General features: G+C 43.3%; 1 protein-coding gene across 1 annotated transcript; it reads left to right on the top strand.

The window, feature by feature from the left end:
* Window positions 1-2,495: 2,495 nt before the first annotated feature.
* On the top strand, window positions 2,496-15,667 carry LOC126997142 (uncharacterized). Its single transcript, XM_050858194.1, has 10 exons — window positions 2,496-2,867; window positions 4,751-4,957; window positions 6,136-6,226; window positions 7,755-7,944; window positions 10,613-10,812; window positions 12,315-12,472; window positions 13,583-13,772; window positions 14,215-14,370; window positions 15,006-15,123; window positions 15,562-15,667. The coding sequence occupies exons 1-10, from the start codon at window positions 2,778-2,780 to the stop codon at window positions 15,665-15,667; spliced, it is 1,506 nt and encodes a 501-aa protein (XP_050714151.1). The 5' UTR covers window positions 2,496-2,777.
* The last annotated feature ends 205 nt before the right edge of the window (window positions 15,668-15,872 follow it).

The following is a 15,872-nucleotide window of genomic DNA, read 5'->3' as shown; positions in this document are numbered from 1 at the left end:
TTCCTTCCTTTCTTTCTTCCTTCCTTCCTTCCCTTCCTTAATCCCTTCCATTTCTTACCTTCCCTTCCTTCCTTCCTTCCTTTCCTTAATCCTTCCTTTCTTTACCTTCCTTCCTTCCTTCCTTTCCTTAATCCTTCCTTTCTTTTCTTTCCTTCCTTCCTTCCTTTCCTTAATCCCTTCCTTCCTTCCTTCCCTTTCTTTCCCTTCCTTCCTTCCTTCCCTTCCTTCCCTTCCTTCCTTTCCTTTTCCTTCCCCTTCCCTTCCTTTCCTTCCTTTCTTTTCTTTCTTCCTTCCTTCCTTCCTTTCCTTACCTTCCTTTCCTTAATCCTTCCTTCCTTCCTTCCTTTCCTTAATCCCTTCCTTCCCCTTCCCTTTCCTTAATCCCTTCCCTTCCTTCCCCTTCCCTTTCCTTAATCCCTTCCCTTCCTTCCCCTTCCCTTTCCTTAATCCCTTCCCTTCCTTCCCCTTCCCTTTCCTTAATCCCTTCCCTTTCTTTACCTTCCCCTTCCCTTCCTTCCCCTTCCCTTTCCTTAATCCCTTCCCTTTCTTTTCTTTACCCTTCCCTTCCTTCCCCTTCCCTTTCCTTAATCCCTTCCCTTTCTTTTCTTTACCCTTCCCTTCCTTCCCCTTCCCTTTCCTTAATCCCTTCCCTTCCTTTTCTTTACCCTTCCCTTCCTTCCCCTTCCCTTTCCTTAATCCCTTCCTTCTTTCCCTTCCCCTTCCTTCCTTTCTTTCCTTCCTTCCTTCCTTTCCTTCTCTCTTTCCTTCCTTCCCCTTCCCTTTCTTACCCTTTCCTTCCCTTTCTTTCCCTTACCCTTCCCTTCCCTTACCTTTCCTTCACACGAACAAACCACACCCTAATTTTCTAAGAGCCAGTCGCTGCCCTCTTACCCCGAAAACTGACACGCATTTTAAGAAAGTATTATATCATTTACGATTATACGTATAGGCAACTTCTGTATACAACGTCGCATTCGCCCGCGGATAATTGTGCCTAAATAGTCCATCATAAGCGTGTACAGAACGTCGCTGCGTGATCATTAAAGTCACGCCGATCAATAAGTCACTTTTAGAACCCGCCACGGCCTTATTCGGTTATGCCTTGAGCCTGGGGACACGTCTTTCAATACTCTATCTATCGTTCCTTTCCTGCGTCTCTTGGGTTTGATAGATTACACGAGGCGCCTCCATGAGTGTCTTCGGCTTCACTTGGTTCTGTCTTTAGCTTACTTCATGTTCGTGGGTAAAATTTACGTTTGTGGTTGACAACGTACCATCTATTTCCCTTTCCCATTGCGTCCCACATACACCCTCTCACTCTGCCTCTTCGTGTGACATTCTGGAAGCTGATTTTAGGTTAGTTTTCACATCATTTCTTCATGTTTGTGGGTTGGATAAATGTTCATGGCTGACTAATTGTACCTTCTATCACCTTCATCCTTCGCTTCACACGTTCTCTCTTTACCTCCTCGCGTGACATTTTGGACGCTGATTTCGGTTCCTGGCTCATTCCGCGCTGCCTCGCCTCCCTTTGAACCCAGGCGAGCAAAGCGAGGCGGAACTCAGCGGGATGTTTGATGGAGAGGACTTCTGCCTTTCCAATTAGGAGAATTTGCGTCTATCTGAATAGCTAATAGCCTTCCGAGCCCTGCAACCCACCCCCAGGCTCTAACAACGCCCGGTAATCACTATCTAATCGTTTCTTGTCACGAGCAATCAGGGAGTAAGGAATGGTTCACGCTCTCCGCCTCGCCAATCAAGAAATGTAGTTTTATCCGGGTATCAAAACGCTTATAAGTGTTTGTATAGTCTAAGGGCCGCGCGGTAGTCCATAGCTTATGTTTCTTGGCCAGTGCGCTGACGGAGTGGATGGGAAGTCGATGCCAAGTCATTTGTCTAAGCGTCATTACACGGTACAGAGAGGCGTTTCCTTATGGGCGCCGCCGTTTTAGATACATTACCATAGTTGGATTCTCTCTCTCTCTCTCTCTCTCTCTCTCTCTCTCTCTCTCTCTCTCTCTCTCTCTCTCTCTCTCTCTCTCTCTCTCTCTCTCTCTCTCTCTCTCTCTCTCTCTCTCTCTCTCTCTCTCTCTCTCTCTCTCCATCGATCGTTTATAGCAAGGGGTGGAACTTAATGGGACTGCTTGCGAAATTAGAACGACTCCCGCGGCTAATACGAAATGCGAGCGTTCTAAGTGGCGTATTACAGGGCGTTATGTCTGTCTGACGGCCATTCTTCTTCCACATGAAAAAGATAGATAGATAGTTAGTTAGTTAGACAGGTAGATAGATAGATAGACAAACTTACACTAGCACTAACATTATTATTCCGAACACCTGCTGCTGATACGAAATACGAGCGTTCTAAGTGGCGTATTACAGAGCGTTATGTCTGTCTGACGGCCATTCTTCTTCCACATGAAAAAGATAGATAGATAGTTAGTTAGTTAGATTGGTAGATGGATAGATAGACAAACTTATACCAGCACTAACATATTATTTCGAACAGGTATAGGGGAGTATAGGAACGCAAGTGTATATTCAAGACTGACTCGTTATATTCTTCAACAAGCTTTTATGGACTTTGCTTTTCATAATCTTTGGTACTTACGAGAGTATTGAAAAAAAAAATCACATGTTATTTGAAAGAAAAACCGTCCATATTTCTTTTTAACCAGAATCCATTTTTTTTAAGAGTACTGGTTTTATAGAATTGCCGCCCTTAACATAGTAACGGCAATTCAACGTCCGCTATCCAAAGACTCCATGCTAGGCTAATGACCGCTTTCCCGTTGCTACAGAGGACGATGGAAGCTCCCGCACACCCCTTCAAGAGCTCCCACCGCAACCCCTTTAAGTATGATAAGGTAAGTCACGTAGATGTACAGACACAAACATTCTAAATAAAACAGTCAACATTTACGAGCCAGTATTTCATTTCACGTATAGTTTCTGTGTCTGTCATCCACTCATGTTTCTTTTCGATTGGCTTTTGTTTTTTAGTCACGTTTGTGTTTTTCTTTTGTTTTGCGTTTTAGATCTTATGTCACGATTATGGAAGTTCGTTTTCTTTACCTTTTTCCTCAGATTTCAATAGTCACGTATTTGCAAGTTTCGTTTTCTTCACTTTTTAGATTATAAGTCATGTGTTTGCAAGTTTCTTTTCCTCCTTCCTTTGCGTTTAAGATCTTGTAGTTACGTTGATGTACCTAAGTTTCTTTTCTGTAATCTTCTCTTCTGATATTCGTTCATGTATTTGAGAGTTACTTGTTCTTCACTCTCTCTTTACATCTTATAGTTAGCCTACGTTTATGCAAGTTTATTTTCCTTCACCTTCGCCTTTTAGTTCTTATAGTTATGTGTTTTCAAGTTTCGTTTCTTTTCCTTCTTCTCTTCATATCTTTAGTCACGTTTTTTTGCAACCTTCTTTTCCTCCACCTTTCAGACCTTGTAGTTACGTTGATGAAAATTTCGATTCACTTTCTTCTTTTCGTCGTATCGTTAGTCACGTGTTTCCAAGTTCTTCTTCCTCCACCTTCCACTCAGAGTTGAGGACATATTCGTATATAAGCAACGTCCTTCTGCTACAGTTTCCTTCCTTCAGATCCTTTTCGTTGTTTGTGCAAATGCTGACCTGATTTTCAAGTTAATATTCGCTGCCATTCGTCTTTGGATCCGAGCGTCTGTGTGTCTCTCTCTCTCTCTCTCTCTCTCTCTCTCTCTCTCTCTCTCTCTCTCTCTCTCTCTCTCTCTCTCTCTCTCTCTCTCTCTCTCTCTCTCTCTCTCTCTCTCCCGCAGGACTTTGTGAATATTACCTTTTCTTCCGCTCCAATATTCTTCAGATCCTTTCCTTCTTTGTGACCTGAACCTATCTGCAAATTCATCTTCGCTTCATCTCTCTTGGGATCGGAGAATGTGTATCCCTCTCTCTCTCTCTTGCAGGACTGTACAAATGTTAACGTAAGTCTGCTTCCATTTCCTTCCGATCGTTTTCGTCTTTGTGTAAATGTTGACCTGATATGCAAGCTCATCTTCGCTTCACCTCACTTCAAATATATAACCTGCGTAAGGAATGACCCGAGAGTGTGAGCGTGTGTGTGTCTCTCTCTCTCTCAGGTTTCTCTTTCTCCACGTGACCTGACAGTATATGCGAGCTTAACTTCGAATCGCTTTTCTTTGAGTCAATATCCTCCGTACTGAATGACCGGAGTATGCGTGTGCGTGTGTCTCCTTCTCGCAGGACTTTGTGGATATCAACTCTTTCTGCTCCAATTTCCTTCAGATCCTCTTCGCCTTTGAGACCTGACAAACGTTGCCAAATTCTCGTACACTGAACATTGCATTTATCTTTCTTAGGCTCCAGGACTACCGTAACAACACAAATAACGACAGGAAATTAAAGTTAGCGTTAAAACTGTTAAATATTGATGGGTTTCGTTATTTTTCGCTATAGTTATCGGTCAGAAATTACAAAAAATGCCATGCGCTGAGTACGTTAATTTGGCAACGCTGGCCCTGACTTGATTGTGTATGCAACTTCATCCTCGCTTCACTTCTCTTCTGGTATGACCCGCGTGTGTGTGTGTCCCTCTCTCTCCCAGGACTTTGTGGATATCAACTCTTTCCTGCTCCAATTTCCTTCAGATCCTCTTCGCCTTTGAGATCTGACCTGATTGTTTATGCAAGTTCATCTGCTCTTCACTTCTCTTCTGGTATGACCCGCGTGTGTGTGTGTCCCTCTCTCTCCCAGGACTTTGTGAAGAAGCGCACCGTGGCAGAGATGACGGACTTAATGTGCCAGGAAGCTACGGCGCACGGCATCGGCCACACGTGGAACAACCGCCACAACCTGCTCGGCCTCTTCTGGCTGCTCGTCACCCTCGCGCTCTTCTCCTTCCTCGTGTACGTCGCCGCCACCCTCTGCGTGGACTTCTTGGCTCGACATCCGCAGTCACAGGTAACGTTACTATTGTCATTATTAGTATTATCGTTATTACTGTTATTATTATTGCTGGGGTCCAAGAAAAGGCGTCGAGGGATAATAGAAAACTGTTATAGGGTCATATTACGCATTTCGTCGCCCGAGCGCACGCATTTGACAAGGCTTTTGCTGGAGTTGTGGGCTTTTCCATTATCGTTATTACTGTTATTATTATTGCTGGGGTCCAAGAAAAGGCATCGAGGGATAATAGAAAACTGTCATAGGGTTATATTACACATTTCGTCGCCGAGCGCACGCATTTGACAAGATTTTCGCTGGAGTGGTGGGCGTTTCCAGGGGTAGTTTCTTGACCCCGGTAGTAGTCTGGCCCTTCTTCTGTACCATGACCTTAAAGAAACAGTCATTTTCCAAGCCTTCGCAGGAGTGGTGGTCATTTCCAGGGGGTAGTTTTCTGACCCTGGTAGTAGTCTGGCCCTTCTTCTGTACCATGACCTTAAAGAAACAGTCATTTTCCAAGCCTTCGCAGGAGTGGTGGTCATTTCCAGGGGGTAGTTTTCTGACCCTGGTAGTAGTCTGGCCCTTCCTCTGTACCATGGCCTTAAAGAAACAGTCATTTTCCAAGCTTTCGCAGGAGTGGTGGTCATTTCCAGGGGGTAGTTTTCTGACCCTGGTGGTAGTCTGGCCCTTCTTCTGTACCATGACCTTAAAGAAACAGTCATTTTACAAGGCTTTCGCAGGAGTGGTGGGCGTTTCCAGGGATAGTTTAAGTCTGGCCCTTCTTCTGTACCATAACCCGAAGGAAACAATCATTTTACAAGGCTTTCGCAGGAGTGGTGGGCGTTTCCAGGGATAGTTTAAGTCTGGCCCTTCTTCTGTACCATAACCCGAAGGAAACAATCATTTTACAAGGCTTTCGCAGGAGTTAAGTGTCTTTCCAGGGGTAGTTTTCTGACCCTGGTGGTAGTCTGGCCCTTCTACTGTACCATGACCTAAAAGAAAGTCATCTCACAAGGCTTTCGCAGGAGTGGTGGGCGTTTCCAGGGATAGTTTAAGTCTGGCCCTTCTTCTGTACCATGACCCTGAGGAAACATTCATCAGTGCGAGCCAGCTATATATATACATGCAGCCAGAAACGGGAGCACTAACAAACACGTCAGTCGGATAATGCTAACACCTTTTTCTCTCTCCTACAGACCACCGTGAAGTTACTGGAGGATGACGGCCTGCAGCTGCCCTCAGTGGTCCTCTGTAACCGTGCCTTTTTCTCCCGCCGCAAGCTGGAAGGTGAGCTCCGGCAGACAGGAAAAAAAATATACTCACGAAAAGAAATAACCAACACGCAAATACCGAACCCAAACCATAGACCCGCCTATCGAAATAACACGAAACAGTATTACAACTATACCGTTACCGTTACCGTTGATGAGGTTTCAGGCCCCACTCCACTGCACGTCTGTCTCAACTATCTACAATTCTACTACAGTACACTATGTACAATCACGCTCCACTGTCTACAACTGCAAATGAGAATGTAAAACCACGTACATAGACATTGTTTATACCGAAAATAAACAATCAAAGTGTGAACGTTGAAACCAAAACGCAAATAATAAAACAAAACAGTCGAACCGTCTAGCAAAATAACACAAAACCAAATAACTACATAGGCCTACTGCTACGAACGGGAATCGAAGGCTAGGTACACGGACATTGTTCATACAAAAAAAAAAAAAAAAAAAAAAAAACTAGCTTGTAAACGCTAAAACGAAGATATAATGAATGCGACATAGATGAAAACAAACCCAACCATAGATTATAACCATACACAAATGCAAACTAGAAGGAAGGTGAGGTTAGGGAAATGCAAAGCGTACCAGGATAAAAAAAAAAAATCGTGCATGTAGGCCTACCATAAAACGAGGCTATAGATGCGATGTGTCAGATGAATGTAGATGAAATGAATACTATATATAAACACGTGGGATTTCACTTGCGTCGTTTTACTTTGATATTTAGTACAGAGTAAATATTTCGCTCGGAGTAAATAATCCCGAACCGAAATGAAAGGCCTTAATTACGGCGTTTCAACAGCTAATCACCCGTTCTTTTAATTATGGACCAGACAATTTGGACCGAACATCAAACACTTCGGCCACCTCTTTGGATTCTTTTTGGGAGCAGCGAGTAGCGTTTTTTTTATTTTTTTATTATTGTTTCCTTTTTTTGTGCCCTTGAGCTGTCTCCTTTATTGTAAAAAAAAAATTATTATTATTATTATTATTATTATTATTATTATCTTCATCATCCCTTCCTTCGTTTTTTTTTTTGTCCGTTCTTCTTTTCCACCTCTTCTTCCTTCCTCTGTTGTTCATCTTTATCGCGTCTTCCTTTTCCACTTTCTCCTCTCCCTCTCTCCCCGTAACGGTAACATCACTGTCATTCTCCTTCACAGCTCCTCTTCTTTCTCTGTCCTCTCAAGCGTTCAACATCAGTATCGTGGTCATTTTACATCTCCTCCTCTTCCTTCCTGTGTCCTTGTATGCGTTCAACATCATAATAATCTTCTTTCCTCTGTCGTTCCAGCGTTCAACATCATCTTCGTCCTCCTCTTACACATCCTCCTCTTCCTTCCTGTGTCTGTGCATTCGTTCAACATCATAATAATCTTCTTTCCTCTGTCGTTCCAGCGTTCAACATCCTTATCGTCCTCCTTTTTCACTTCCTCCTCTTCTTCCTCTCTCCCCGCAGCGTTCAACATCCTTATCGTCCTCCTTTTTCACTTCCTCCTCTTCTCCTTCCTCTCTCCCCGCAGCGTTCAACATCAGCAGCACCCTGACGCAGTACCTGATAGCGGTGAGCGGCTCGTCCTTCATCATACGAGAGGACTTCCTGGTCAAGCCCGACGCCGAGCTCTTCATGAACGAGTCCCACAAAGAACTCTTGCGCGTGATGGAACGACACAGACTGACCTTCGTCCAGCTCATAGAGAAGATATCGTACAGGTGAGTAGGAGGGGATAGGTGGGTGGGTTTCTGGGGTCTTGAGGTGGTACTGTGAAACATTTCGGCGTCCAATTAAGTAGAATACACATATTTGGCTAGGCTTTCGTAGGAGTTGTGGGCATTTCCAGGGGGTGTTTTATGACCCCGGTGGTGGTAGTTTGACGCTTCTTCTGTACCTTGAACCTAAGAAACACACATTTGACTAGGCTTTCGTAGGAGTTTTGGGCATTTCCAGGGGGAGTTTTATGACCCCGGTGGTAGTTTGACGCTTCTTCTGTACCTTGAACCTAAGAAACACACATTTGACTAGGCTTTCGTAGGAGTTTTGGGCATTTCCAGGGGGAGTTTTATGACCCCGGTGGTAGTTTGACGCTTCTTCTGTACCATGAACCTAAGAAACACACATTTGATTAGGCTTTCGAAGGAGTTTTGGGCATTTCCAGGAGAAGTTTTATGACCCCGGTGGTAGTTTGACCCTTCTTCTGTACTTTGAACCTAAGAAACACATATTTGAGAAAGCCTTCGTAGGAGTTTTGGGCATTTCCAGGGGGAGTTTTGTGACCCCGGTGGTGGTAGTTTGACCCTTCTTCTGTACCATAAACCTAAAAAAACACTAATGACAGCTTGGAAGTGTCTAAGAATACCGATTGAAGTCACTAAAGTTAAGGTTTATTGAAGATCTGGGCACCATGTTATCATTTTCGAGTGACATAACGTATATCGCAGGGAGTTCATTCAAATACCGTGATGCCATTTGGACATCGTATATTCACCCAATCAGCTCTACGGGCAAGTGCATTTTCACATCAATAAAAAAAAAGACCATAGTTGTTTGCTGTTATGATTCTCCAATAGGTAAAGTAAGGAAAGGCCTAAATTACCGCGTTTCAGCAGGTAATTATGGCCGCACCTTTTTTTAATTATGGATACACCCTTTCGTGAGCATCTCCCGTGATGGCGTTGCTACAGCTCGACGGGCAAAGTGCATTTTTACATCGATAAGAAAAAGACCATAGTTGTTTGCTGTTATGATTCTCCAATATGTAAAGTATGGGACAGATTGGAGGGTTTCCTTGGGACCCTCTCGTGAGCATCTCCCGTGATGGCGTTGCTACAGCTCGACGGGCAAGTGCATTTCTACATCGATAAAGAAAAAGATCATACTTGTTGCTGTTATGATTCTCCAATATGTAAAGTATGGGACAGATTGGAGGGTTTCTTGGGACCCTCTCGTGAGTATCTCCCGTAATGGCGTTGCTACAGCTCGACGGGCAAGTGCATTTCTACATCGATAAAGAAAGACCATACTTGTTGCTGTTATGATACTCCAATATGTAAAGTATGGGACAGATTGGAGAGTTTCTTTGGGATCCTCTCGTGAGCTACTCCCTTGATGGTCGGATAATGACGTCGTTTGTTACTGTTATGATTCTCAAGTAGCTATAAAGTGTAGGACAAATAGGTTGGTTTCTTTGGGGCCTTTTCGTGAGGTTCTCCCATGACGGTTGCTATTAGAGTTTTCGCTGACATATAGATGAGGAGAGCGACAGGTGGGAGAGATCGTGGCGTGTTAGTGGACGCATAAAGGTTCTTGATTTATTAAAACTGACGCAAGTAGTGAGCGGGTTTCTTAAGGCGATATCGTTGTTATTATGCTGATTCATTATTATAGTCGTAGTTTTCTCTCTCTTCTAAGGTAGTGAGTGGGTTTCTTAAGGCGATATCGTTGTTATTATGCTGATTCATTATTATAGTCGTAGTTTTCTCTCTCTTCTAAGGTAGTGAGTCTCTTTCTTTTCTGGTAGTGTGGGTTTCAAGGCGATATCGCTCTAAGGTAGTGAGTGGGTTTCTTAAGGCGATATCGTTGTTATTATGCTGATTCATTATTATAGTCGTAGTTTTCTCTCTCTTCTAAGGTAGTGTGTGGGTTTCTTAAGGCGCTCTCGGTGTTAATATTGATGTATTATTGTAGTCACTGAATTCTTTCTCATAGGTAAGGAAATGGAAGGTGTGTTTCTTCTTATTATTACTGCAATAGTTTTCGATCTCGGAAAGGTAGAGGGTGCTGTCCTTCGTTTGTTCCATTATTATCATTGTTACTGTTGTGTTTCTTGCTTATATAGGTAGGAAAGGTGGTGTGCGAGTTCTTTTCTGCGTTCTCGTTATTATTATTGCTATAGTTTTCAATCTTATAAAGGAAGAGACGGTGACGGGCCAGCTTCTGACACTGTGGTTCACTTCACCTATTGTAGCTTACTTTCTCTTATAGGTAAGGAAAGTGATATGTGAGTTTGTCTGAAGATGTGATAAGTGAGTTTGTGTGTGTGTCGTTTTCATTATCATTATTGCTATAGTTTTCAATTCAGTTTCAATCAATCAATCAATCAATCAGTCAATCCCGACACCACTATAAAAATAAATCTGACCGCTCCACTATCGCGAGGGGCCGAACACAAGTGACCCTCCTGGTGGCCTATCCGTGAACTGGTCTCTAAGTACATCGCTCAGGTAACACAGCACTCAGATTATAATACCGACACCACTATAAAAAGAAATCTGACGTTTTGAAGTTAGAATACTGCAGTACCAACAATTCGATTACCGAGTCGGCCAACCAATCAATGCATCGGAACTCCTAAACCAACCCATCTTTCCCTCGTTCCTGCAGCTGCGTCGAGGTGCTGCTGCTGTGCGTGGTGGGGACGAAGCGACTCGGCCCCACCAAGTGTTGCAAGAAGTTCGTCCCCACCCCGACCCTGAGCGGCCTGTGCTACACCTACTTCAGCTCCGCCGCCGACACGCAGACCGCCGAGGGAGAGTACATGGGCATCACCTTCTACGCCAACATCACGGAGGGGGACTGGCCGGGTGAGTGAGTGAACGTTCCCAAGTGTGCGAGAATGGGTGAGTGGCCCCTGCGATGACTGCTTACGTCACCGGTGCCAGATTGTCGTACTCAGTGACTCGTATTTACCGGTTTCTGAGCCATGTCCTTAAGTATTGCCAAAAAACACACCAATAATTAACCATTTTAACGATAACTATATATGAAGACGGTTATTGGGGTCGCGGAGGCAGTTTTGGGGTTGGAAATTGGCAAACATAGGATGGCTGAGTACGATAATCTGGCAACGTTGGCTTACGTATGATTGATTGAATGGTAAACAGATCGCCTTCCATAATGTATTCTATTCCGTTTTCTAAGTCCCACATCAGTATCGGTTCTCCTTTTCTTTCTTCCAATGCATTTTTTTCGTCATTTCTAAGTCTAATTTAAGTAATGGTTCCTTTTCTCTCTTCCAATATATTTTTCTCTTCTTCTCTAAGTCTCACACGAGTATATGTTCCTTTCCTGCCTTCCATAATGTATTCTTTTCCCCTTTTCTAAGTCTAATTTAAGTAATGGTTCCTTTTTTTCTCTTCCAGTATATTTTTCTCTTCTTCTCTAAGTCTCACACGAGTATATGTTCCTTTCCTGTATTTTTTTCCCGTTTTCTAAGTCTCAAACGAGTATCTGTTCCTTTCCTTTCTTCCAATACATTATTTTCCCCTTTTCTAAGTCTAATTTTAGTAATGGTTAATTTTCTCTCTTCCAGTATATTCTTTCTCTTATTTTCTAAGTCTCAAGTTAGTATTTGATTCTTTTCTTTCTTCTAATACATTTTTCTCCTTTTCTAAGACTAATTTTAGTAATGGTTCATTTTCTCTCTTCCAGTATATTTTTCTCTTCTTTTCTAAGTTAGTATTTGGTCCTTTTCTTTCTTCTAATACATTTTTCTCCTTTTCTAAGTCTAATTCTAGTAATGGTTCCTTTTCTCTCTTTCAATATATTCTTTTCTTCTTTTCTAAGCCTCACACGAGTATCTTTATTCCTTGCCTTTCTTCCAATACATTTTTTTTTCCTTTTCTAAGTCTCACATGAGTAATTGTTCCCTTTTCTGTCTTCAAATACAACCATAAATAAGCTGCAACTTCTGCTTAACCAATCTTAAAATGTACAGTTCCATCCTTTCTCATTAGGTTATTTATAAGTCAATACGGTAGTAACTCCTCTTCCCTTTTTTGAAGTTTCCCCTTTCGTAGCTGTTTCTTTTAATTTCTTCCTTTTTCTTTGCCATTATATACAAATGAAAGCTGAAACTCCTCCTTGATCCATCTTAAAACGTATATCATCTTCTCTTCTTTCTTTGATTACTTATTTATCTTTCATTTTCTCCTTCCTCCTCTTCTCTCACTTTAGTAACCATTCCTTTTGTCTCTCTTCCAATACAGACAAACGACATATCTTATTTGATCTCTCTTAATAAGCTAAAAAACTTATTCCTTCTCTCTCTTAGGCAACACTTAGTCATTCCTTCTCTTCCCCTCAGACGTGGATCCCAATATCGTGGACGTGTCTCAGATGGTTAAGATGGGCATCCAGGTGACCCTCATGAGTAACCTGACTCATCCCGCCCTGATCGTGCTTGGCAAGGGCGTGGTGCTGCCGCCCGGGGTCTACACCTCCGCCAGCATCTCCCTGACCGAGGTGGGTGCGGCGAAAAAGTCTACGGGGTCGCCTTACCATGTTTGACTTATTTTTTCTTTATTTTTGTTTGTTTTCTGTCTCTTTATCCCGTTGCTGTAATTCCTTTTCGTCTTTGTTTTTCTTTATTTTGCTTGTCTCTGTCTGTGTCTCTCTTTCTGTCTTTTTCCGTTTCCGTTTCTGTTTATTTTCTGTTTCTGATTCTTTCTTTATCTCTATCTCTGCTTCTGTCTGTTTATCTGTCTGCGTCTCTCTCTCTCTCTCTCTCTCTCTCTCTCTCTCTCTCTCTCTCTCTCTCTCTCTCTCTCTCTGGATTTAGTCTCCTTTACACGCTTTTATCATTTTTCTTTTTTTCTTCCTTTTTTCTTTCTTCTGTATTCTCCGCACGAGGTGACGGATTATCGATACGTATATTTTTCGGTCTTAATTTTTTTTGTTTCGTCCTTCATCAATTTTGCCTCCATCAGCTTTATTAGAAACATGATTCCTTTTTATCTCTTTTTTAACGGCTTGGCTCTTTTCCTTTTTTTTCAATGATGTTCTTCCCTTCCCTTCCCTACCCCTCCCATCCTTTCCCTTCCCTTCCCTTCCCTGTCCCGTCCCTTCCCTTCCCTGTCCCGTCCCTTCCCTTCCCTCCCCTAACGTACATCTCTCCATCTACAATGGGGAGCATACACTATAGCGTAGCGTGGCCTCAGAACTCATATCCGGCGCACTAAACTGTTTTCTTCTTTTTTTACGTTTTGCCTATGGCGCCAGTAGGCATTTTTGATGGGGCCTGATGGTCGGCCCCAACTCGTTATGGCGCAGGCAAGTTTTTATAGTGGCGCCATCTTGCTTGGGTCATGCTGCTCCCCAGAGCTCATCTTTGATCCTCTCTTTTAGAGAGAGAGAATCTACAGTCCAAGTTGATAGGTGGTCTTCAGGACAACATGTGGGTCGTCTTAGGCCACTCGGCGGTGATTGAAAAATCACAACTTGTGGCGGCGGGCGGGACGAGAAACCGTGTCCTCCTGGACGCCGCACCCGCACGCTAACCACTCAACCACCGCCTCCCCAGGAGGGGAAGTAAAGTAAATTCCTTGACGTTATCTCGTTCATGTGGAGTTTCAGGTAAAGGACAATGGGCTGAAGACAGAGATCGACTTTAGGGAGACTCCGTGTGTTCCCCTCGACCAGGTGAGCTACGTGCGGGACCCCGAGGGCTTCTTCAACCTCGACCACAACTGCGATCTCGGGGCGGCGCGCGCGTGTGTGGAGCAGAACTACAACTGTACCAACTACGCCATGAACATGACCCACGGTGAGGAGTGAAGGGGGAGGGGAGAAGAAGAGATATATAGAGAGAGGGAGAGGGAGAGGGTGAGGGGAATAGATACAGAGGGAAAAAAATAGATAGATATAAAGCTAGTCAGTCAGTGAGATAGTTAGATAGACAAAGATAGATAGTGGGAGATAGATATAGCGATAGAAAGAGATACAGATACACAGATTAGTAGATAGATATGTGGATAGGTAAACAAATAAAGATAGAAAGGCAGACAGGCAGATAAATAGACAGAGAGAGAGAGAGAGAGAGAGAGAGAGATTAATAAAACAGATATATAGAAATAGACAGAATAATAGACAGATAGACAAAGACACAACACATGGAAATCACATTGAAACACACACCAACACACCAACACACAAAACTAACAAAGGCACCAGCACATATCAACGGTTCCTCGCCCCCCCTTCAACAGACTACTTACCTCCGTGTTCGCTGGCCGACCACCTGCACCTCCACTGGCTGCTGCTCAAGATCCTGGGGATGAGCACGCGCACGGTCACCGAGGAGGTGGTGAAGGCCCGAGCCAACGTCCGCGGGGCTAACGAGACGGAGGACTGCATCAGGAACGGTGAGGGGGTGGAGGGTGGGGGGGGAGAGAGAGAGAGAGAGAGAGAGAGAGAGAGAGAGAGAGAGAGAGAGAGAGAAGAATGCAATAGACGTGTGATCATTGACATACATATATTCAAAGAGACAGACATAGACAGGCTAACCAAGACTTTCATTATAAACAGTAAAAGGCATCAAATAAGAGGAGGTAGAACAGGCGATTAAGCATGGACATACATACACAAATACACAGACAGAAACAGACAGATATAGACAGACATACGGTCAGACAAGACAGGCAGACACAATAGATAGACTTGTATACAGACAGACACAGACAGTAAAGAAGATTAGGTAAGATCTTTATCATAACCAGACAGACAGGCAGACAGAAAGACAGACAATCAGACAGACACAGACAAGACACACTACTACTACTACTTCTACTACTACTACTACTACTACTACTACTACTCTACTACTACTACTACTACTACTACCACCCCTTAAACATCCTTGACTACCACCACTACCACCACCACTAATACTACAACCACCACCTCTCTCTCTCTCTCTCTCTCTCTCTCTCTCTCTCTCTCTCTCTCTCTCTCTCTCTCTCTCTCTCTCTCTCTCTCTCTCTCTCTCTCCGTGCCTCAGCCCGCTTGGAGTGCCGAAGGCTGTGCGTCCGACATGACTTCACCTATACTACCAATCACCTGCCAATTCCCGGCCGCCTCTACCGACACCTCAGGGACCAGTTTTCTCTAGCAGACGGGTAAGTGTCGATACGCGAATAGAATGATGATTTGAAGGAATGTACACGTAGATGATTTGATGCATACACGAAATTGAGGTTACGAATATACACGAATGAAAAGATGATTGAAGAAGTATACATAGGATAGAATGCATAGAAGAAGTGCATTCGTGGATAATTACATACATACATGAATTTGAGCATACATGAAATTGAGGTTACGAATATACACGAAGGAAAAGATGGCTGAAAAAGTATACATAGGATAGAATACATAGAAGTGCATTCGTGAATAATTACCTACATACTTGAATTTGAGCATTATGTCACGTTTGGTCAGATGGATGAATGGCACACACACACACACACACACACACACAGAGTGACACACACACACTCGCTCTCTCGTTTATTAGTTTTGTTTTATTGTAATCGTTGTTTTCTTTTGGTTAACAGGAGCGAGGTAGCCATCATCGCAGCCTTCTACCCTGACCTACGCTACACCGAGGTCAAAGTGTGGAGGAAGAGTATAGCGGATTTACTGAGTGAGTGCGGAGTCTGAGATATTGTAGTAAACGTCCAGATACTCATACATACATACACACATAATTAGACATATGAACTTAATGAGGTAGTTTTGAAGTTAGAATAATGTAGTTAACCGAGGAAGAGTATAGCGGATTTACTGAGTGAGTGCGAAGTCTGAGATATTGTAGTAAACGTCCAGATACTCATACATACATACACACATAATTAGACACATGAAC

This window comes from Eriocheir sinensis, chromosome 11 (genome assembly GCF_024679095.1).
Source record: "Eriocheir sinensis breed Jianghai 21 chromosome 11, ASM2467909v1, whole genome shotgun sequence".
NCBI classification, from domain to species: domain Eukaryota; kingdom Metazoa; phylum Arthropoda; class Malacostraca; order Decapoda; family Varunidae; genus Eriocheir; species Eriocheir sinensis.
Note: the sequence above shows the minus strand (reverse complement) of the source record. Positions and strands in the feature narration are given on the sequence as shown.